The following is a 22821-nucleotide window of genomic DNA, read 5'->3' as shown; positions in this document are numbered from 1 at the left end:
TGCAGCTGTGCGGGCTGACGGCCCCAGGACAGGGCCCCTCCTGTACCAGACCCGCTCGCCAGCCTGCGCGGCCCCGGCCCCGGGCTCCCTCCCGCCACCGGGACTCGCTCGGACCCTCGCTCGGCTGTGCCTTCTGCCCGCCCGCCCGCGGGTGCGAACCGCGGCTTGGGGCATCGATGACGCGCGATCCCGTCCCCGCAAAGCCCCAGGAGGAGGGCTGCGCGGGCGCCGAGCTGCGCTCTCGGTGCCCAAGGCCACCCCTGCCTCCATCCCGCCCCGGACCACGGCGGCCACTCCTCGCACTCACCTAGCCCGCGCTCCACACGCTTCTTCGCGCCGTCCTACCCCTCGCAGCCTACTCTTCCAATGAGCGCCGGGCGCCCCGCGCCGGATAAGCCAATCAGAGAGGAAGCAGCGCTCACGTCGCCGACGAACTGGCCAATCCAAAGTCTCAATAGCCCCGAGGGGGCGGAGCTTTCTCGGGCCGGCCCTCACTGCCTATTGGTGGCCGACCGCAGGGTGGCAGGGGAGGTACCCTTGCGCAAATTGGAGAGCGCAGAGACGGGGCGGACACCTGGCGTCGATTGGTCCGCGCTCCGTGCTCTGCGTGGCGATTGGGCGGGGGCGCTGTCAGTCGCGATGGCGGGGTGGGGCGGGGCGGGGCTCCCGGGGGTCTAGGGCCCGGTTGCGGGCGGAGGGCGAGCGCTGGGGAGGCGTCATGTCCTCCGAGGTGGCCGCGCGCCGCGACGCCAAGAAGCTGGTGCGCTCCCCCAGCGGCCTGCGCATGGTGCCAGAGCACCGCGCCTTCGGCAGCCCGTTCGGCCTGGAGGAGCCGCAGTGGGTCCCGGACAAGGAGGTAGGTCGCGGAAGCCCGTCAGCCCCGGGACCGGGTCCGCGCCTCCTGTCCCCTCCCCGTGCCCCCAAGCCTCCCCGCGTCCGCGCCCCGGGTCGGCTCCCTGGGCCCGCCCTGCCTCCCCGACGCCCCTCCGCGTCCCGACCCGCCCTCCGCTCCCTGCGCACCCTGGCCCCGGAACTGCCTCCGGCCCCTCTGTCCTCCCCACCCCCAAACCCGGCCGCCCTCGGGACCCCTGCCCCGCGCCCTAGCGGAGCCCCCGGGCTCCACCCCTCCTGGGCCACGGGTACTCTGCTTGGCCTGGTTCCCTTTCGCGGGGCGCCCAGTCTCCCCCGCTCTTAAGAAACTGCCCCCCGAGGTTTCTGTCTGTGACTCCTCACAGATCTCCCTTCCTGATACGACCCGGGCTTTGCCCAGCTGCGAGGTCATCTGTGGATTCCGCCACATCCATTGGTCGAGCTGCTGGGCTGGAACCTTTGAGACAGTTGCGACCCCCTCCCGCGAGGGAGGAGAGGAGGCCCGTGTTTGTTTATTTATAATCAGCGCTCTGTGTAGGGGACTCTCGCTGTGTGGACTGCCTGGCAGTGGTGTCTGAGGGAGTCTTGGGGGTGAGTGCGCGTGTCCACGTGGGGCGTCTGGAGGACGTCCTGCCTGGGGAGCTGCACCTGCTCCCAGAGGTGAGCGGCAGGGCGGGGCGTGAGCTCTCCCGTGGGCGGGGTGGGGGCGGAACCTCTGAAGGCCCTTTCGTGCTGTGCCACAGGGTTTGGACTGGATCCCGTAAGCCGGTTATTCTGAGCTATGCTAAGCCAGGCGGAAAAACTTACTGCATTCCTGTAAATCACAGACGTCCCAGAGACATAAAAGTAGCACGGTGTTTGAAAATGCTTGAAGTTGCATCTCCTTCCAGCATTCCGATTGACCACTTTTCCTTCCTCCCCTTAGAATCACGGTTGCAGGCGGCACGTTTTTTTGCCGGGGGCGGGGCGAAGGGAGAGGGATGCAATCATCCTCATCAGGTGTTTTCAGGGCACTGGCAGTGAAGGGCCCAGAGCTCGGAGGGGCGGTTGGGCCAGCCGCGAAGAGGTCTCAGAGCCGTCCTGCCAGGGCTGCCCTTTCCTCCCGTCTCCGGGTCACCGAGTCCCTGCAGGCCAGTGCACAGAGAGGGCGAGATGTTGGTGCGCAGGTGGGTCGCTGAGCTGGCCCAGGCCACGTCCTCCCTTCCTCTTGGGTTTCTGGTCGCCCTGTCTGTGCTCTTTCTCTTCTGCATTTTTCCTCCTGGCGTTTGCAGTCTTTGAAATCACAGAACGTATCTTTTCTCGCGTGGTCTCCTTGGCTAATGCTGTTAAAAGGTGATTAAAGAGAAAAAAGGTAATATCACGACTCTCGTTCTCCTAAGTGAACGCACGTTTTGGAGCTCTTTTAACTGCATCAGTGAGGGAGCCCGGCAGGTGTTATCAAGGTTCGAAGAGAAGTCAGAACCGCACAGCCTGACGTGGAAGGAGGCAGGTGAGGGCAGGAGCTAGAGGCGAGTTGGTCTATTCCACGGCGGGGGAGGGGAGCCGGGACAGGGGACATACTGTGTCCGCAGCATCTCCACTTCACCGAGTGGGCACCAAGCGTGTCCTCGAGGCCAGGTCAGAGTGTCAGTCTTTTTCCACTGTTGTCCCCCGAGGACCCTCTTTAGACATTTTTCCCCCTGATTGATCCCCCATGAAATGCTCACAGCAGGGATATGTCCACCTCCTTAGGGACCGTATGTGCGGGAAAACACCCCTCTGGACGATGTGCAGTTTTCCCCTGCAGCCCGCGAGCTGCTCTTCAGTTAACCTCTGGGTCGCCTCTGCCAGCCCTCTTCAGGGCCCTTTGCTCTTTCCTGAAATGATTGTTTGGCAAGTTGTACTGCATGTCTTGTCCTTCTTTGCGGGTCTGGCGTTGAGGTGTGTCTGGAGCCCTGCCGGCCTGTCTGGGGGCTCTCGGGAAAGTAATCAGTTTGGGTGGGAGTGCTTGGATCAGCGTGGCACTCTCTCCTGTAACAGAAGTTTTGTTCTCGTGTTAGAAGGATGGCGGGGTGCCTTCCAGAAACACGCCCGCAGTTTGCCACCTGAGCAGCCCAAGAAGGCCCTAGAGGCAGAGGGAGCTCAGAGTGGGGAGGAAGCCTCCAAGTGAGCGTGGACAGCTTCTCCTCTGACTTTGAGAAAGTGCGTGTTGAAATGTACTGGGGAATGTCCTGGAGTCCAGAAGTGACCAAAGGAAGTGTCCGGAGGAAAGGAAACTTGGAGTGGGGCAGTTTGGGCTGGGAGAGTGGGGATGAAGTCTGGCCTTGGTTGCGGCGGCTCTTGGTGTGGGCGTGGGGGGCGGGGGGCTTGCCCTGCTGCTCGCTTGGCTTGGCAGCACTCGGCCTGCTCAGTGCGTCTGGGACCCACGACCCTGGTGTGTGGGGAGGGGACTCAAGCGTGGAAATACCAGTGCTGAGAAGTAGGTTTACTTGTGGTTTGGGACGGGCGGTGGCGGGGCAGAGGTGGAGCATGGCAGGGGGTGACGTGCCGTCCTCAGCTTCGCCCGCCCCGCCCCCCCCGCCCCCAGCCGTGGGTGGATGAGTGTCGATTGTGCGCAGCTGCCCTGCGCTCTTCGTCCGGCTGTCTCCTGCTGGGTCCGTTAGCAGCCAGCCTGTCGCCCATCTATCAACTCTTTTATTTATTTTTAAAAATTTATTTACATGTGGTTTTCTCGTTGTGTTGCTATTATCAAAGTGGGATTCTTTTATTAAATTAGTTAATTAATTTTTGGCTGCATTGGGTCTTTGTTGCGGTGCGCGGACTCTAGGCGCGTGGGCTCAGTAGTTGTGGCTCGCGGGCTCAGTGGTTGTGGCTCGTGGGCTCTAGAGCACAGGCTCGGTAGTTGTGGCACACGGACTTAGCTGCTCCACAGCATGTGGGATCTTCCCGGACCAGGGCTTGAACCCGTGTCCCCTGCATTGGCAGGCTGGTTCTTAACCACTGCACCACCAGGGAAGCCCTATCAACTCTTTACTCAGTGCCTGACTCTGTGCCAGCTTGGTAGCTGGGGCCCACAGGGGCATCCCTTACAGATGTTGGAAAACATGGGGATGTGGGTACGTCTGTAGCTCTCAGCTTCTCAGAGGGGTTCCTGCCCCAGAAGTAACTGAGACTCACTTTCCTGGTGTCTCTGTGCCCCCTGGGAGCTTGTGAGGTGGGGAGGCAGTGGCGGGACGGGGAGGAGGCCTGGGAATAGCTTGGGCCTGGTGTGACTGCAGTCCGAGCGTCTCATGGCCAGGAGCGCGGGCTTAGGGGTGGGCTGTCTGGGCGCACAGCCACAAGGACTTGCTACAAGTAGCCCAGACTACTGAATGTTACTGTTAGAATCCGTGCAGCTTTGCACCCCCTTTCTTCCTGTCCTGGGCGCTGGGTATGGCCCGTGATGATGATGGCTCTGCACTGTCACGGACGACAAATGCTCTGCAGATGCAGAACCGGGGAGGAGAGAGCACAAGTGTGTCAAACAAAAACAAGGTGAGGAGAGCTTTGTGTCCCACAGTGTCCCTGTGGGGGGAGGTCTGGCCCAGGGCCCTGCGAGCCCGCCAAGGGCAGGTGGCAGGGGCTTGCTCCGTGGGAGGGGCTGCCCAGGCTAGAGGGGAACGAAGTGGGAGGGGCAGGTGGTGTGATCTGACAGCAGATCAGGGGCTGCATCACCCCAGGACAGCCTGTCTCAGGCTACCGGGTGGGTCAGAGTTCAAGGCCCTGAAGGAAGGAGAGATTAATGAAGGTTTTATCACATCAGGTTCGTGGGCGCCTTGTTCCCATGGATGAGTCAGCCAGTCCCATCTGCAGTCCACGTGTGGCTTGTGCTGGGTGGACAGGGGTGTCTGTTAGTCTTCTCTAGGGCGAGAGGGGAGGGCCCCTTTGCAGGACGCGTTCCCAGAGCACTGGGGGCGGCGTCCCCAGTCTCTGCTCTCCTGGCCTCCGGGATCCCAGGCGGGTCCCCGTGGTGAGGAGCCAGGAGAGCTGCCCACGGCCGCTTGGGCCGGCAGGGCGCTGCTGCCAGTGTGGGGAGAAGGTGGGTTCCTGGCCGTCCTGCGGGACACGGACAGTGGCAGCCTCTCCTTCCTGGGATATGGGGTCTGCACCTGCTGCTCCCTGTTTGCTGTCTCTGGGCTTTGTCCTTGGAGATGTTCTGTCCCTCCCCCTCCTTCCCTCAGGCACCCCACCCACCCCAGTGAAAGCATCTGTTGTCAGATTCGTCTCATTCCCGGGGCTGCTCTGTGTCTGCTCTTCGTCCCGTGAGCTGGTTTCTAACATCTTATTGGTTCCCTCATTAGTTAATGAGTTAAATCTTTTTTAAAAAATTAATTTATTTTTGGCTATGTTGGGTCTTCATTGCTGTGCGTGGGCTTTCTCTAGTTGCGGCGAGCAGGGGCTACTCTTCGTTGCGGTGCATGGGCTCTAGGCGCGCGGGCTCAGTAGTTGTGGTGTGCGGGCTCTAGAGCACAGGCTCAGTAGTTGTGGCACATGGGCTTAGTTGCTCCAAGGCATGTGGGATCTTCCTGGACCAGGGCTCGAACCCGTGTCCCCTGCATTGGCAGGCTGATTTTTTTTTTTTTTTTAAGATGTTGAGGGGGGCTTCCCTGGTGGCGCAGTGGTTGAGAGTCCGCCTGCCGATGCAGGGAACGCAGGTTCGTGCCCCGGTCCGGGAAGATCCCACATGCCGCAGAGCGGCTGGGCCCATGAGCCATGGCCGCTGTGCCTGTGTTTCTGCAGCCTGTGCTCCGCAACGGGAGAGGCCACAACAGTGAGAGGCCCCCGTAGCACAAAACAAAACAAACAAAAAAACCGGTTGTCTTTCAACAAAGATACAGTAATACATGTAATTTTGTAACTCATTTTTATGATTTATTTATTTTTGAGGAAGCGTTTCTCTTTTTAATTAATTTATTTAATTTATTTATTTTTGGCTGTGTTGGGTCTTCGTTGCTGCACGTGGGCTTTCTCTAGTTGTGGTGAGCGGGGGCTGCTCTTCATTGCGGTGCGCGGGCTTCTCATTGAGGTGGCTTCTCCTGTTGTGGAGCACGGGCTCTAGGAGGAGGAAGCTTTTTTTAAAAAAATATTTATTTATTAGCTTGTTTGTTTCGGCTGTGCCGGGTCTGAGTTGCGGCACGCGTGCGGGATCTAGTTCCCCGACCGGGGATCGAACCTGGGCCCCCTGTGATGGGAGCCCAGGGTCTTACCCACTGGACCACCAGGGAAGTCCCCACGTAGCCTGAGAAACGGTCTAGCGTGCGAGCCAGGTGCAGCCGGGCAGGTATTATCTCTCCCAACGCCGCCAAGGACAGTGTGGGAGGAGGCGTGACTGCCCTTTGCTGCTCCAGCCTCAGAGGGAGGGTGGGCATCTGTTCCCAAACTCTGTCCTTTTTATAGTAACTTTTTTTTTTTTTGCGGTATGGCGGGCTTCTCACCTCTGTGGCCTCTCCCGTTGCGGAGCACAGGCTCCGGACGCGCAGGCGCAGCGGCCATGGCTCACGGGCCCAGCCGCTCCGCGGCATGTGGGATCCTCCCGGACCGGGGCACGAACCCACGTCCCCTGCATCGGCAGGCGGGCTCTCAACCACTGCGCCACCAGGGAAGCCCTGTAGTAACTTCTTTTTAAACACTCCTTTAAACTCTCCAAACTCTCTCTTCGGACTCTTCTACTTTGAGGGGAAATGCCCTGTCGGCCGTCCCGATGCGCTGCCCTGGGCAGCCCCAGGGCTCCCTGTGCTGGAGTCGGACAGCAGGTTGGCAGAGACTGTGGGTCTCCGAGCAGCCCTGTGGCCCAGCCTCTGCCCTTGGCTGCGTGCCGGGGTGGACCCCACGATCCCCGAAGGCCCCTTCTGCCCTGAAGTCTTACCTCTGGGCCCGGCTTCCTGTGGCGCTTTCTGGTTTCTCCTTTGATTGCTCGTAATCTCCTCACTTCCCCACCAGAAAGCACACCCCCAACCTCGTCTGAACTCTCCTGCATCGGCAGGGTGGGCGCGAGTCAGCTGTTGCTTTCCTGGCCCCGGCGAGGGGTTGAGGCCGCTGGGCTCTGACCCTGGGGCTGCAGCCGGGAGCGCGCTCGGCGTCGGGTGTTGCACTAGAGCCTGTCTGTGCCGCCCCCCGGCTCCCCTGTCCTCTAGTCGGCGCCCAGGGGACCCTGTGGAGGCCACCCTTACCACCGGCTTCCTCCCAGCTGCGGGGTGGGAGTCCTGGGGGTGAGCACAGGGGCCCCGGAGGGGGCTGGAGGCTCCACTGTTGACGCTGTTTCACGCGAGGACGAGGACGGCCCTGCTGGTGCTACCGCCCGGCGGCTGGGGAGCAGCCTGGGGCAGCCCAGGGAGGATCAAGCGGCAGCTGCCTGTGTGCGTGTGCTGTGCGTGTCTGTGCCTGAACCTGCACCTCGCACACAGGGCCCTCACTGAGCTCCTGTGGGTCCCGGATCTCCCTTGCAAGTGTGCCTGTCTGTGACACCAGCCCCAGCCCACCCTAGCGGCGCCGCGGTGACACAGGCCTGGGTGCGACGTAGTCTGCGAGGCTGGAACCCAGGCAGCTTTTGTCACACATGGTGCGGGTGGGTTGCTCACACCTGGTTTCTGGACTCTGTCTCCCCAGACAGCTGTTTCCTGGAACCCCAGAGCCTCTGGGTCCAGGTCAGGTGCACGGGGCCCGCTGCTGGGCCTTGGCCTGGGCTTTTCGTTTCCTTTCGATGCAGCTGGTTTATCAGACAAGGTGTGAGTTCTTTGGTGGTAATTTTACTCTCATATCTTCACCAGTTGCTTTATTTCCTTATTTAATTCTGTTTTCATATCAAATTGTTCTCTTGATAACTTTAAAAGCTTCTTTTATATAATCCACAGGAAACTTGCCTTATTTAAAAAAGCCTGTACATTTTCTGAATAACCTCGTTGGTTATTTAGGTTAATACAAAACTTCTAGATCCCTAATGTTTTTAAGGGAGGGAATTTTATTATTTATTTATTTAAAAAGTTTATTTATTTAATTTATTTATTTTTGGCTGCGTTGGATCTTCGTTGCTGCGTGTGGGCTTTATCTAGTTGTGGTGAGCAGGGGCTGCTCTTCCTTGCGGTGCGCGGGCTTCTCATTACGGTGGCTTCTCTTATTGCCGAGCACGGGCTCTAGGCACGCAGGCTTCAGTAGTTGTGGCATGCAGGCTCAGTAGTCATGGCTCACGGGCTCTAGAGCACAGGCTCAGTAGTTGTGGCGTGCGGGCTCAGTAGTTGTGGCGTGTGGGCTCAGTAGTTGTGGCATGTGGGCTCAGTAGTTGTGGCTCATGGACTCTAGAGCTCAGACTCAGTAGTTGTGGCACATGGGCTCAGTAGTTGTGGCACGTGAGCTCAGTAGTTGTGGCTCAGGGGCTCTAGAGCGCAGGCTCAGTAGTTGTGGTGCACGGCTCAGTAGTTGTGACACGTGCGCTCACTAGTTGTGGCTGACAGGCTCTAGAGCACTGGCTCAGTATTTGTGGCACGTGTGCTTAGTTGCTCCGCAGCATGTGGGATATTCCCAGACCAGGGCTCAAACCTTCATCCTCTGCATTGGCAGGTGGATTCTTAGCCACTGCACCAACAGGGAAGCCCCGGGAGCAAACGTTAAATTCTGCTGTGGTCTTAGTTTAGAAATTGGTCTCTCAGTTGCCTAGATGCGACCCTCCCGGTGAGGGTGGGGAAGCCCTGGGCTCCACGTCCCCGCTGTGGGTGTAGGACGCACATAGACTCGGGAGGCAGCTCTCGCACTGGAACCTGGCCTCACGCTGGTGGTCCCGCCGGCTTTCCCCACATCCAGTGGATTCTGTGGCTGGCAGATGTGTGAGGGCACAGGAGAGCGTGGCACACAGATGCCCTGCCATGGGTGGAGGCCCGAGGGCCAAACACACGGAACGTTCCAGAACTGACAGCGAGAGGCAGTGGCAGGGGCTGGTGGAAGCAGCTGCGCTGTGATTAGCCAGCTCGTGCCTGAAGCTGGCAGGGACTCTGTGGATGGTTCTGGAGGGCCAAGGTGGGCCAGGCCCTGTGTCCCAGCCCAGAAAGCAGCGTAAGAGCAAAGAGAAAAGAAGGAAATGTCAATCACGGGATCTCAGAATGCTTAGACACCAGCCCAGGGTGGAGCCGTGGCCACGTAGAGCTGGGTGAGGCTGGGGGCCGGCCTGGACGCCTGCCCTCCCACGGAGAAGGGCACACTGCGTGTGGATGCCAGGCTCCTTCCAGAAGCTTCCTCAGGGTCCCGGCCCCATGGTGGGCCCTGGCACCTGCTGTGCATTTCCTCAGAGCGACAGACCCGGCTGCAGCCGCGAGCCTGGGGGCGGGAGGGGTGCAGAGCAGGGGTCAAGGTCAAGCACTGCATTGGCAGGATGGGAACAAAGCCTGGGCGGCGAGTGGGTTTTGGCTGCCCGAATTGAAGCCAGGCACTGAGGACGAAGGGCAGGGCACTGGGGTCAGGCCGTGTGGGCCAGGACTGACTGGGGACTGGCCGGGTTCGGGGTGCGTGGTGGTCAGGGTGTCTGGCTCCCTGATGGTGGCATTTTACTGTCACCGTGTCTTTGGGTGAGGTGGCACATGTGTTCAGGAGCAGCTTTCCCACCGTGGAGGCTGAGCCTTGGCGGCGCGGGGACAGTCTGTCCGCACTTGGCGCCAGGATGGGCAGAAACGCTCGCTCTGTGTCAGATAACAGGTCTGAGGTCCTCTGCGTGGTTGGTTTGTTTGGTGATAATATGGCCGTTTCCAGCCCTGGGCCTCGGCCAGTCCCTGGAGCACTGTCCCCAGCCTCCCTGCTGAGCCCCGGGCATTTGGGGCTGGTAGCACCCTTGCTAGCTGGACGCTGCCGCAGCTCAGCCGACCCACTGCGCTTCTCCGCGCGGGGATCCGGTGTAGATCACTTTCTGCTGCGGCATCGCATCATCTCACAGCCGATCCTGGGTTCCAGCGACAGGACGGGGCTCCCCGAGGAGCTGACCGCGTGGCCTTGGCAGCCGGGTCCTGATGCCCTGTCACCTTCTCTCCTAGTGCCCGAGGTGCATGCAGTGCGACACCAAGTTTGACTTTCTCACCAGGAAGGTGAGCTGCGGTGGGGCGGGAGTGGGAGTGGGAGGTGGGAGTGGGCGCTGTCTGTCGCGGAGCCTCGGGGACAGTGGCGGCCTGGTCAGCAGGTGGGGTTCCGGCCGCTGGGAAACCGTCGGGACCCTCGAGGCATCTGGTCGTGCATGCCGGTGGCGTGGGTCTCCGGGGGTCCTCACTGCCTGCCCCGCGTCTCCAGCACCACTGTCGCCGGTGTGGGAAGTGCTTCTGCGACAAGTGCTGCAGCCAGAAGGTGGCGCTGCGGCGCATGTGCTTCGTGGACCCCGTGCGGCAGTGCGCCGAGTGCGCCCTGGTGTCCCACCGGGAGGCCGAGTTCTACGACAAGCAGCTCAAGCTGCTCCTGAGTGGTGAGCACCTGGGGCCTCGTGTCTGTCATGTGGTGGCTGCGATGCTGTGACACCCTGCCCGGCCTCTGTCTCTGCATGGCGCCTGCTGCAGGCTTGGGACCGCTGGTTGGGACTCCAGGTGTGGCCCACGCCGTCCCGGGACATGGTGGTGACGAGAGAGCAGCTCTCTCCCCGTGCCTGCTGCACCCCCCCCCCGGCCTTGGCAGCCTAGCCCCCCCGGCCTGCGGGCCTCCTCCCACTCCTGGCAGCAGGGCGGGCAGTGCTGCCCAGGGGCCCCTGAGCGCTGGGGGAGAGTCGGCGCCTGTGATCCAGGCCCTTGGTAGGTGAGGCCCCTGGGAGCCCCAGGCAGCGCCTTTTATTTCCGCTGTTGAACCCCAACCCCGTCACGGCCTTTCCACCTCAGCCGAGGGCCCCGCAGAAACAGAGCTGCCACCTGTCTTGCTTTCCTCTTGTCCTCTGTGCGTGTCCCCTGGTGGGCTGGCCTGGAAGGGGAGGCGAGAAGGGAGCTGCCAGGTCCTCATGTCTGGTTTTCATCCCCAGGAGCCACCTTCCTCGTAACTTTTGGAAACTCGGAGAAGTCAGACACGATGGTCTGTCGTCTTTCCAGCAACCAGAGGTAAGAGCGGGTCCTGCTTGTCACGGACGCTCCGTCGCTCCGAGCCCGAAGTGATGCGGTGTGGACACCCTGTTTGCTGCAGGTACCTGCTCCTGGACGGGGACAGTCGCCACGAGGTCGAGGTCACGCGGATTGCTGCTGTGCAGATGCTCGCTGAAGGCGTCCCTCTTGGAGGTGAGTGCCGTGTGGCAACGGCCTGGGTGACTCTCGGGGTCTGTGGGCCGTGCCGGGCTTGTGTTTTAGGGGGCGGCTGCAGGAGCTCGCCAGGCGAACGGGGCTTAACATGTAAAACAAGCGGGGACTCTGCCTTCTGTACGTTCCACCTACGGTTGGACTTGGGTCAGGGGTAAGGCTCCGGCGGCAGCAGGCATCGGCCCGATCCCCCGGTGCCTGGAGCGTTGCCCGCCCAGCACCACAGCCCCCAGGGTGTGCGGGGACGACCCTCCTCCTGGAGCTTGCGGAGCGCTTAGCCTGTTCTGGATCTTTCCACCTAAACTTCCGCGCGGCTGCAGCTGTCCTTCCACGGAAGTGGAGTTGGTGCTCCGTGTTGGGCGCAGTGTGCTGAAGAAACCCACGTGACTTAGTCCGGCTTGCTTTCTGTTTTCTGATCGGCTCTTGCTTGTTCTTCTCTCCTGCCTGCCTACCTTCTTGACGTAGAAAAAGACATGCACACTTACAGCAGCCTCCCGGGGAGCCAGCCCGCCGCTGAAGGTCAGCTCCCTGCCGCTCTCCCTGCCCCTGCGCCGGGCCACGCCTCCTTCAGGCGCTGCTGTGTGCTCTGTGCCGCGGTCCGAGGCTCTCTGTGAAACACACATTCCCTCCTTTTGGTTGGTCTGAAAGACAGTTGGGTCTAAGACGGCAGACAAAGCATAAGTGAAGCAGTCTATCGCATCTGCTCAGTTCTGCGCTCCCAAGGGGAGCCCTACGCAGTGTTTCCTAACGTCCCCTGGGCATCCTCCCCTGGGCATCCGCTGGGCCTGAGGGGGGCGCGGGTGGCGGCCCTCCCCAGTGGGCTCCTGTCCCTGTGCAGCGCGCGCGCCCCCGTGTTCTAGCGTAGGAGCCTCCCTGCGCTCCTGGGCCCACAGGTGGCGAGGCGAGCGGGCCGGCGCGGCGTTTGCGCCCCCCCCCCCCCCCGACCCCGAGCACAGGCTTGTGCGTGGCGGCACCTATGCTGGGCCGTGAGTCGAAGGTGCGGAAGTCACGGTCCAGAGAAGCGGGGGGCCACCCCCCACCCAGGCCGGGGCGTCCCTCCTCGTCCTTCCCGCGTGTGGGCGGGGCCGGGGGCTGGTGGCGCCATGCGCCCCCTTGTGGCGGTGCTGGGAGGACAGTGAGCCCTGCTCTGCCCAGGCTTCCGGAACCGTTAAATGCCCAGAAAAATGTGTTCCCAAGGCGGCGGGGGCGGCGGCCACAGCAGCGTCGCGCACTTTCTGTCGAGGCCCAGGTACTTGCATGCAGCTCTGCCGGCCACAGACTCAAAATGCGACAGCAGTCGTAGGAGCCACGGAAACGTGGCCTGGGCCAGTAAGAGTCTACTTACGGGAGCGGGGGGTGGGCAGAGCACGCAGCCTGCCTGCCCCAGAACCCGGGGGGGGGGGCACACCTGCAAGGAGCCCAGGCGGGGACACGCCGCTTGACACCCAGGGTCGAACCGTGGCTTATGAAAGGTCATGGGGGGCGTCCCAGGCCTTGGGTGGCGGGGCACTTCCAGCCGGCTCGACCTCCTGGTGGGCCGGGCCTCTCCCACCCAGCACCTACCTGCTCCCACCGGCCTGCGTTTGACTCTGAGACCTGCGTCTGATGGAAGGGGTCTTCTGAGCTGGGTAACTGCTCACAATGGAGTTTTCCTCCCAAGTCACCAACCAGAACAGCTGTAGGCAAACTCCGCTGGGAGGCTTGGTCTCCTTGCCACTTTTCTGACCGCAGTCGTCACAGAAGGGCCGTCTGTTCCTCCAGCCGTTGGTTCTCAGAGCAGGTGCCGGGGTCCCTTCGTCGTCCATGGTGTCACAGCCCAAAGGCGGGCAGTGTCCCAGCAGGCCGACCCCACATGGCATCTTTTCGGGAGCTCGTGTACTAGAGTGGGGTGTTGGTGGCGCCTGTGCCCTCTGCTTTGACCCTGGCTCTCCAGAGTAGGGTGGGGGTGAGGCCAGCGTGACAGGCAGGGTGCAGCCTGGGCAGCCCTCCCGACGGCACCATGCCTCCCCCTGGGTTCTCGGCCATGTGGTGCCGAGTGTTTGTTCCGCCCTGTGAGCTCGGGCTCATCTGCTGGGCAGCCCCTAGCCCAGGCCCCGCCACCAGGCCGCCTCCGTCCGAGACCAGCACCAGGGCTGGGGAGGAGGCGCCCCGGCCAGCACATCAGGGCCGGTGGCACCCTGGGCGCTCAGCGTCCCCCCGGGCGTCCTTACCTTGTCTACCCATCCAGGAGGCAATGCGCGGGCCACAGGCATGACCCTGCAGTACACGGCGCCAGGGGCGGAGGGCGTGACGCAGCTGAAGCTGACGGCCGGGGAGGACGCAAACGGCAGCAGAAGGCAGGCGACAGCATGGCTGGTGGCCATGCACAAGGTACCGCGGGCCCAGCCCTCCTGCTCAGAGCACTGCCCACCTTTCCCAGAGGGAGGCCCGCCGCCTGCTTAGCCGGGGTGCCCCCACTGGCTTCAGCCAGGCACACGCACTTATCTCTGGTCACCTTGCAGGCTGCCAAGCTTCTCTACGAATCTCGGGACCAGTAACGGCACGCGGGCTGGACAGTCCGCTAGGGGCAGCAGCACCTGCTCGCCAAGCACGCACAGGCTCAACTAACCCTACACGTGCTGGAAACGCAACTCAAGTACTCGGAGCTTACCTAGTGCAATATGTACACAGTTGATTAATGCTCAGAACACCTCGTGCTTTAGAATTTGTCTCTTATCGATGCCTAATTGGGGGTGGGAGAGACTGAGCTACACTACTGCTAAACTCTTTTTAGCGTAACCTATACCGTGTTTTTATGAGTGCCCAAGTTTACTAGATGGTTCTGGCCCCTTGATGTTCGTTCCATTAATTCTTCCACGGGAGTGACCTGGGCAGTGGTAACTCGGCCTGATTTGTACTGGAGCGCATCTCACAGACTGCCCGTTCACGTGTCACTCATCTGGGGCTATGAACAAACCTTTGCTACTTCACAGGGGAAGGAACAAGATTTGTGTTTTGTACTTTTCACTATTTCCCTTTATTAAAATAATTAATTGTACAACAATTTGTATATAAAGCTTATGATTAAAACTTATTTTGAAAATACAGATCAGGCCTCACCTCGCTGTGTCCAGACAACCCGAGCTTCATGCTCAGCTCAGTTCTGGCTCCAGAACACAAGACTCACAGCCTCTGGTGAGAGACAGCGGTTTATTGTGGGCACGTTTGCACGGCATCCAGAGACTGCCCTGCAGGCTGTTCGCTTCTCATCAGCGCGCTGTGCAGTCAGTCGGTGCTTAAAGGTAGGCGATTCTGCAACAAGGATCTACACGCGTGTGTACGTAAATTACACACAAGACTCATACATGGAAAATAAGCTCAGGGCCTGGATTTTAATGAGAGAAAAAAAACATTTCCAACATGGTTCTGACAGTTTCGAGTGGTTTAGTCAAAAAATAGTTTTGGTATATAAAAGCCTGTACGTACAGTTGACGCTTCAGGGAAGCGCCTTACTTGCTTCAAGTCTGGAACCAGGCAGGTTATGGTATCACGGCTGGGACCGGGGAGCCGGCGGGGGCCCTGCCCGCCCGCCCCCACAGCCGCCCCGGGACTCTGCAGGCGTCCCCGCGTCCACCGCCTCCTGGCCCGCGGGTTGCACGGCCCTCGGCAGAGCACGTCCATGCTGGGAGGGGCGAGGACCACACCGGGGCAGCAAGAGGCTGCAGAGAAGGCGGTGCTGTGCTGAGACTCCTGACCACGTGTCACTCGATCTTAAGGTCCCTCGTGTCCATGGCCTGTCGGTGACCTAGACCGAGGCCCGGAACAGGAAGTGGAGCCCACACATCAGGCACCACCGCTGGACAGAAGTCTCCACACAGGGGCTCCTTTGGTGATGAAGAAACGCGTGTGGTGAGGATGAAAAAGGTGCCCCGGGTTTCTGTGATTTCTAGTAAACGGGAGGGCAGGGCTCTAGCGAGGGGACGCACCTCACAGCAGCTGCAAGTTTTCATTGTTGGGGCTGGGGTGACACCGGGAATGAGGGACGACGGCCTTGGGGCCCAAGTCTGTGACAGCATTCGTCTTCCTTGGCAACCGACCAGGGGTTAATTACAGGGCTTCTTAATGGCAACGGGGGCAGTTGGTGAGAAAGCTGGGTATTTATTCGGATTTACAGTAACTGGCAAAAGTCGGTCTTCTTGGAGGCGAAGGTCTCTCTCTCCCAGCTGCGGGCAGACCGGAGAAAGGGCCTCACCTAGAACCTGCCGGGCTTTCACATTGTGGACGCTGTCTGCTAAAGGGAGCACCAGTAAAGCCATTTCTAGCTTCAGCTTCCCGGAGAAATGGCAGAATCATCTCTTCAGTGGCTCCTCGTCGCTGGAGAGCCCGTGCGGTGCTCCAAAGGAAAGTTCAGGCCAGTGTTCGCTGTCGGGGTTTGATCCGTGGGTACAACTGGGAAGCAAGGGACAGGAGTTAGGACAAGGGGACGACCCACTGGGCAGGAACCCCGTCCAGAGGCCAGGCTGCCCTCCGAAGGCCGCACACCAGCTGCTTCAGGCTGAAGTTCAGCTTGTCACCCTCCTACGGAGAACTTCCCAACTCTCAGGATACCCCATTCCCGTCCCTCTCAGGGCACTCGACACTGACACTGTTCACAAGGCCCCTAAGGGTGCCTGGCAGTCCCACGGTGTCCAGTGACTGTGTCATGAAAGCACCTGCCAGTCCCACTGGGCACGGAACATGAGAGCAAAGGCACGGCCCGGCCAAGGGTCTGAGGAACCACCCGTGTAACACAGAGGAGCAGCCTGCGGTCACCCTGTGCCCCACCCCATTACAGACCCCACGAGCACAGCATGCTGTGAGCAGCCCCTGTCGGGGGGCTCCGGCCTCCCCACGGGCCTCCTCGAGAGCAGATCCCCCCCCCCCCCAGGCTCCCACGAGGCTTGGAGAAAGGCAGTCTCCAGCCCGTAGGATTGGAGCCCAGGTTGTTACGCCCACGGGCAGGTAGAGGGCACAGCTGGCTCCGGCACGGGGCCCCAGGTGCAGCGCAGAGCGCTTACCCCCAGCAGGGTTTTGGGCACATAGCCCTCCCGGTCCCCAAAACGAGCCCACCACCAGTCCGTCTCGCTTTCATCCTTGCGCCTCAGGATGGTGAGGGCGTCCCCTTCGTGGAAGGACAGCTCGTCACTGTTCTGGGCCTCGTAAGCCCACAGAGCGTACACCAGGCCTTTGTTCATCACGCCCAACTTCTCCTGCACCCCTGGGACGGGAGAGCAAACGGTCAGGTCTCTGTGGAGGGCGGGCTGCGAGAGAGAGGCCTGCAGCGGGACCAGAAGGGACACGCTGCTGTCCTCAGGCAGCCCGGTGGGGGCCGCGGCGGAGCGGTCAAACGCCAGGCTGGCTGCCGCCCTCTGCTTAACGCCAGCGGTCCCTTCCACGCCCCAGCAAGAGGACCGTGGCGGAACCTTCGTGTCCAGGAGCAAAGCAGTGTTCTAAAAGGCGTTTCTTAAGATGAAACTTACAACCCACACGTCGAACAAACGTCCAAAAGTCAATGACTAAAGAAGCCGCGTGACTTGCTCTTGGACAGTGGGAACCACTCACCACCAGAGCAACGGAGCCACCGTGACCCAGTGAGCTCACACCCAGGACTCACCTGTGGGTCCCCAGGAAGGCCGGCCGCCCCCCAGCCCCGCTGCACGGCCTCTGTCCTGGGAGCTGGGCCTGGAGGGCACTGCCCGTTTCATTTGTCACTTGGTCCCCAGGGTCTAAGGTAGGCTGGGCCCACAGGTTCTCCCCTCGGGTGTAGCGTGGATGGCCTGTGACTGTTTAGCCCTTGGAAAACCCAGCCCTGCCTAATGGAGAAGGGAGCTTCCCTCCCCCACAGGACAGGATGTGAGACCCACCCTGGGACACCTCAGCCCTCACAGGCCTCTCCCCTGGGGCACCCCGCCGCCTGCCCCGCACCGTGTAAGAACTGGGAGCACTGGGGGTAGCCTTCCTCCGCCTCTTCGCACTTGTCTGCAGCAGTCTCAACGTCGCTGATGGTGGAGGCGAAGATGGCGGCGCCGCTCTCCACCAGCTGCTTGCAGAGGTGGACGCTATTGCAGGAAGCGGCGCAGTGCAGCGGCGTCCTGGAGGGACAGAGGAGGTGCTCACACCCGGCTGGGTCCCAGGCGGCCCCCAGGGCTGTGTGCTCAGTACCCCGCGAGCTGCTGTGCTGCTGCCTGTGTAGTGGCCTCACTTCTACTAACAGTTTTGGGCCACACACGTTTCTGAAAAGGGCGGGTGGGGAGTGGACTGAACACTGGCCTGTAAGCTGGGTGTTCATGGTGCAACAGCACGAATGTCCCTCACGCCAATGACGTGTCCCTTACGATGGCTGCGACAGTGACGGCTGTGTTTTACCACAATATACAAAAACAGCTGTTCAAACGCAGCAGCGCAGACCGCTGCCTGAAGCTCACGATGAGGCCCACGAGGCACAGGGCCGGCACCATAGCAGCCGGCCTGCGAGGCTCCCCTCCATACAGGCTTTCTGGCCACTTAAAAAACGTTCGGATCAGCAGAGGCTCAGCCTACAGTCAGCAGTCAGCCACGTGAAGAGCGTGATCACAGCCGAGCCTTTAACAAAACCCCCGTGAGAACAAAGACCAGGGGGATACGCAGGCTTGGGACCAAGTTGCCACCCTTGTCCTCTTCCCTTCTCCCCACTGCCCCAGCGCCCCGGGGCCCTCACCAGCCGTCGCTGTCAGCGGCATTCACGTTGACCCCGAAGTCCAGCAGGAACTTCACAATCTGGTGGTGCCCGGCGCAGACGGCGTTGTGCAGCGGGGTGATGCCCTCATCGTTGGGCTTGCTGGGGTCCTCCACCTAGGACACAGGGTGCGTGAGCCCCGCCCCTGCCCAGGGCCACCAGGGCTGCGGCCTCCCGCCTGCTCACCTCGTAGATGATCCTCTGCACCAGGTCGAACTCCCCCTCCAGGGAGGCGTCAAGGAGCAGCGCCAGCGGGTTGAAGCGGACCCTCAGCCCGTGCCCCGTCCTCTCCGAGTTGGGCTTTTTCAGGTTGGTCCGTTTGCTCTGTCAGGAGGAAGCTTTGGATTTCAAGATGACCCCACGGAAGCAGGCCCGGGGGGGAAGCGCGGGGAAGAGGGGAGGGCCTAAAGCCCAAGGCAGAGCTTTACCCGCAGCCCCGAGGGGTGCCGGGCACCGCGGACCAGCCTGCTCTCAGGCCAGCCCGGCCTGACTCCAAAGGGTGTCTCTGCCTCAGGGGCCGGGCTGCGCCACAGGCACCTGAGAGAGGGAGCAAGGCCGGTCACAGCCAAGCCCAACTGCTTCCGCCCTGCCAGCCGTGAGGGGTTCCCACCTGCCTCTGCTCCTGCAGCACTGCCCTCCCTCCAGGGCTCTGTCTAGAAGGTTCTCCTTCCCCTTGCTGCCTGCCCTTCTGATCCCCATATGGCTGCCCTTCCTCAGGGACACATCAGGCCCCCCGGCTGGCCCTCTGGTAAGAGGCCACCGCCCCTCGTGCTCTGGATGAGCCCCACTGCTCCCAGAACCCCCTCCACAGGCACTGGCTGGGTGACTAGGGAGCCGTGGCCCCGGTCTAGGGTGGCACCCACCGTAGAGGCCGTCAGCGGGGGCACGGCGGGGGGGAGCGGTGGGGGGAGGTGCTCCTCCCCTGGGGAGGGGACCTCGGCCCCAGGGCTGGGGACCAGCTCAGTGGACGGGGCCGTGGCCACGTTGTTGTTGTCGTCCTCGGCAGGCTCAGCTGTTTGGTGGGTGTTCGGGGGACAGATGAGCCCCTGCGGTTCGGGGGAAGGGAGCCGGTTGTCATTGGCGTCCGAGGCGGGGGCAGGCTCGGCCGGGAGCGGGGCCGCGGGCAGGGTGGGGCCGGCCTCGCCCAGGTTCCCGTTGGCTGCCGCGTTCCCATTGTCCACGTCGGCTAAGGAGCCCAGGAAGTCCTGCGAGGGGCTGGGCTGGTAGAAGGGGGTGCCCTCCATGCCGCCGGCCAGGGTGTTGAAGCGCTGATACAGCAGCTTCTGGATGTTGGGCCCGCCGGGGCCCTCCGGCTCTGTGATGGAGCTGCGCTTCTTCAGGGGCCGGGGCGCGTTGGCCAGCTTCCTGCGCAGGGCCTCCAGGTCAGCGTCGCTCTGGTAGCGCAATGGCGAGTGCACAATGGGCGTGAGCTTGGTGGGGCTGAGTGGCCGCGGCAGGCTCTCCACGGCGGCCCCGTCTCCGGCGGGGGCAGGGCTGTCCTGCTCTGGCTCCTTCTCAGCACTTTCTGAAGGGGGCAGGGGATGCGAGGTGCTTGTGGCCAGCGACCCATGAAGAAACGGTAGTGGCGACGGGGATGTGGAGCCAGACGGCAGAACAGGTTTACCATACACTGGGGAGACACAGAGAACACCAACCTCAGCAGCCTGTGGCTTTTGGGGCCTGCTCACCAAGCACCTTTGACGACACAGAGATGGGCTCCTACGGAGACTGTAATCTGCCACTGAGGATGCCAAGTCCCCATATTAAATCCCAAAGGAACCTGCTGCTCACAGAACCCCACCAACTCCTGGAAGGTGGAGTGTCTCTAATTTATCAGTTGTTACAGAACTGGGGCTTTCTCAAATGAAAAAGAACAAAAGGTTGCAAACCTGCCTTCCTGCCCTAAACAGGTGTTCACTGTTTCCTGGCCAAGGAGAACCCACGTGACCTGGGACCAAGCCAAATGATGTAAAACGCAGGTCACCTCAGAAAGGAAGGCTCATCCGGTGGCCCTGGCAAGCCTTTCCCCCGTAGGCCAGGGCCTGCTGCAGGCCAGCGCTGGTATATCCACCCGGGACATCCCTGGGCACAGTGTGGCCTGGCCTGCCTAGGGATTCTCCAACTAGATTCTGGAACTGCAGCCCACGCCCAAGAACGTCTGAAGAGGCCCCAGCCCAGCCCAGATGCCCAGGATCCTGCTGCACAGGGAGGAATCACTGTCAGCCTCCGTATGTGGAGAACTGGGCTCTGTGCTCACACCTGCCTCCCCAGGAGGCCCGGGGCTGAGTTTCCACACCCAAACCAGGGCTTTCTCCCCTGTGGGCTCTGAGAAGGGATGCCAAAGCAGCAAAACCCTCCCCTCGCATCACCCCCTAGGGGCCTGGCTCAGCTACTGCTAGGAGGCCAGGGGGATCAGATCCAGGCAGAGCTCCTACTACGCCAGCTCCCCAGATAGGTCCTGTACAAGTTACTACGAAGCAGGAGGAAAAGAGGAGATTCCGAAATGCCAGCCTTCTGAGACCTGAATTTCCTGAGAAATGTGGGCAGGCGGGCGCTCAGACAGGAAGTCAGAGAGCTGTGGTCCACCTGCAGAACTGCTCTATGCATGTCATCTTTCACCCCCACCTCACACAGATACCCAAGGCCACACTTTATGTAAGAATCAAGTTTAATCCTAAATAGCACGTGGCCCTAAAGTAAGGATATGGATTGGCATTTTCTCAAGTATGATTTCCTCGCCCTGAGAGATGGAGAGTGCAAACCCACCATACCTGCTTTAACCGACTTATTTAAGGTGCTGTGCGCCGCTGGCTGGTACTTCTTAGGTGGCGTGGCTTGCTGGAGGTACATGGAGTATATGGAACTTGAATTCACTGTCTGTGGTCCTTTCCTGGGGGATTGTGGCCTTGACCCTTTATCAGCCAGGAAGGGCCTAATGGCCACAGTTAGTGGGAGTTCAGGTTTGCCGTCTCCAGCTGGAAAGGCAGGCAGCCCCGCCGGTGGGTACGTGGGACTTGGTGGCACAGAAATCCTCTGCTGAATCTGCTGTGAAGACCCTGGCTGGTGGGGGCCACCCGCAGGGGGCAGCGGTGCAGGTCTCTGCCGACTGGGCAGGCCCGCGCTGGGCCTGGGCAAGCTGCCCTCCTTCCTCCTCTCCAGGGAGTTTGTCGACCCTGGGCCCACGGGCGCAGGGCTTGGGTACGTCCCATAGCTTGGGGGCAGCTGCTTGCCGACACCAGGGATGGGAGGTGGCACTTTACCAATCTCGATGCCCTAAATTTAGGTGTTAAAAAGAAAGACAAAGTCATCCTTTGAGAAGTCAAGCACATTTCCATCCACGGTCACAAGAGCACAAAGTCGGACTTGCAATTCTTCAAACAGGCTTGTGACCAGGCACGGGGCAGGCCGTGGGGGTGAACGGCAGGGTGAGCGACCCTGACCAAAGGCCTCACGCCTGCTCCCAGCTCTCGTGCTCAGGGTCCAGGAACTCCTTCAGACTTGGGTAGGATTTGGACACCAACAGGATTAATTTCCCTCGTGACACCTCCTACCACTTAGATATAAGACCAAGGCTAAATAAGGATGCAGTCACTTAGGAGCTTGTTTGTGTTCTGTGACAAAGACAAGCGGCCTACCAGCTTCTCTGGGGCTCCCAAGGCTGACAAGGGCGCAGGCTGGCTCGAGACGGCCGCCTCCACGTGCGAGTCCTTCCAGTCCACACTGGCGATCTGCGTCGTTTTCACCAAAGAGCTAGAATTTTGTTTTAATGTTGGCCAGTTTCCATCATTGGCTTGAAAAGAACACAGAATTGAAGTAAAATTTTTCTTGAAATTAGTTGAACCAACATAAAAATAACCCCCTGCCAGAAGCAAAAATCACCCTCTGGGACATCACGCTCTGACGGAGCTCCATGACCAGGAGGCACCACCCCCCCACACACACAGGCTGCTGCGTGGCAGGTCGACCAAGGTCGGCCTCTGCCGGCACCGCCTCACCAGTGCCCACGCGCGGTCACGTGTGCAGAGACTCCATGACCAAGCTCAGGGCTGCTCCAGCCTGGGCGAGGGGCCAGAGGATTGCAGGAACGTTCTCAGCCCCCACTGAAATACAGGTCAAAGCCATTACATCGACACCAATGAATAACATAAGCGTCGGCACTTGGTCTTCAAACACTATTTACAAATACAGACAGCAATAAAAAAAGACATCTTTTGATGTCTTTTGACATCACACCCCTTTGATGTCATAACAGGTTTGACCTGTACTGCTTCTAGTATTAAAAGAAAAACTTGACTTTAATCTGTTAGACATTTCCACCCTTTTAACATAATTCATGACCACAGGAGGACAGTGCAGGTCCCCAGTGACTGGAGTGGCAGCCGTCGTTCTGTTGCAGTCAGTGATCAGAAAGCCAGTCAACCCAGCATTTCCAGGACAGCTGCTGGAAAGGTATGTTTTTAACATAACATCTTCCAAACTGAGAAAGGGTGCAGAAGCATTCCCTGGTAACACAGGCCCACTCACAGTGAGCCCACAGGGTTAGACCTCAGCCCGCCTCAGGCCCCTGCTGCTCTCCACAGGGGTACAGGGCTGGACTGGAGTGGGAACCCTCCCAGGCATCAGCCGTATGGGAGGGAAAGCAGCCAAGGGCACTGTTCTGAGCCCTCCTGTAAGAGCAGCACATCCTCGTCCCTCCTCCCATCTGCCGGCACGGGCAGGTGGCGCAACAGCAGAGCAGCAGGGAAATCACCCCCCCTTACAGCAACTGTGCTTGAGCCCAAACCTGCGACTCACAAAACAGGAAGAGCAAACTCTCAAATCCGCTCTGCACACAGCCATACAAGGCCGCGTCAGCGCAGTGAGGATGAGAGGGCCTCTGAGCGCCCAGGCAGCGACAACCCCTAAGCCAAATCTATCTCTGGCAGCAGCATGGCCAGCCCACTGTGTCCACCGCTACTCTGG

The 22821-nt window shown here is 60.6% G+C and overlaps 2 protein-coding genes across 6 annotated transcripts in view; one reads left to right on the top strand and one right to left on the bottom strand.

Moving 5' to 3' along the window:
• Window positions 1-640: 640 nt before the first annotated feature.
• Window positions 641-14169, top strand: ZFYVE21 (zinc finger FYVE-type containing 21). Of its 2 annotated transcripts, XM_059058267.2 has the most exons (8): window positions 641-856; window positions 9900-9950; window positions 10150-10318; window positions 10859-10934; window positions 11017-11108; window positions 11592-11645; window positions 13354-13496; window positions 13628-14169. In XM_059058267.2, the coding sequence occupies exons 1-8, from the start codon at window positions 719-721 to the stop codon at window positions 13661-13663; spliced, it is 759 nt and encodes a 252-aa protein (XP_058914250.1). In that variant the 5' UTR covers window positions 641-718; the 3' UTR covers window positions 13664-14169. The 2 variants fall into 2 exon arrangements, with proteins under 2 accessions (XP_058914250.1, XP_058914251.1); XM_059058268.2 differs by lacking the exon at window positions 11592-11645.
• A 309-nt stretch (window positions 14170-14478) lies between these two features.
• PPP1R13B (protein phosphatase 1 regulatory subunit 13B) overlaps window positions 14479-22821 on the bottom strand; it is an 88862-nt gene continuing 80519 nt past the window's right edge. For all 4 annotated transcript variants that reach the window (XM_059058197.2, XM_067027680.1, XM_067027682.1 and 1 more), the window contains exons 10-17: window positions 21495-21649; window positions 20631-21132; window positions 18723-19489; window positions 18046-18183; window positions 17842-17975; window positions 17070-17236; window positions 16163-16362; window positions 14479-15554 (exon numbers count right to left, since the gene is read on the bottom strand). In XM_059058197.2, the coding sequence (XP_058914180.1) occupies window positions 15513-15554; window positions 16163-16362; window positions 17070-17236; window positions 17842-17975; window positions 18046-18183; window positions 18723-19489; window positions 20631-21132; window positions 21495-21649 (2105 nt within the window). In that variant the 3' untranslated portion in view covers window positions 14479-15512. The remainder of the gene's footprint in view (window positions 15555-16162; window positions 16363-17069; window positions 17237-17841; window positions 17976-18045; window positions 18184-18722; window positions 19490-20630; window positions 21133-21494; window positions 21650-22821) is intronic.

Source organism: Kogia breviceps, chromosome 3 (assembly GCF_026419965.1).
Source record: "Kogia breviceps isolate mKogBre1 chromosome 3, mKogBre1 haplotype 1, whole genome shotgun sequence".
Taxonomy (NCBI): domain Eukaryota; kingdom Metazoa; phylum Chordata; class Mammalia; order Artiodactyla; family Physeteridae; genus Kogia; species Kogia breviceps.
Note: the sequence above shows the minus strand (reverse complement) of the source record. Positions and strands in the feature narration are given on the sequence as shown.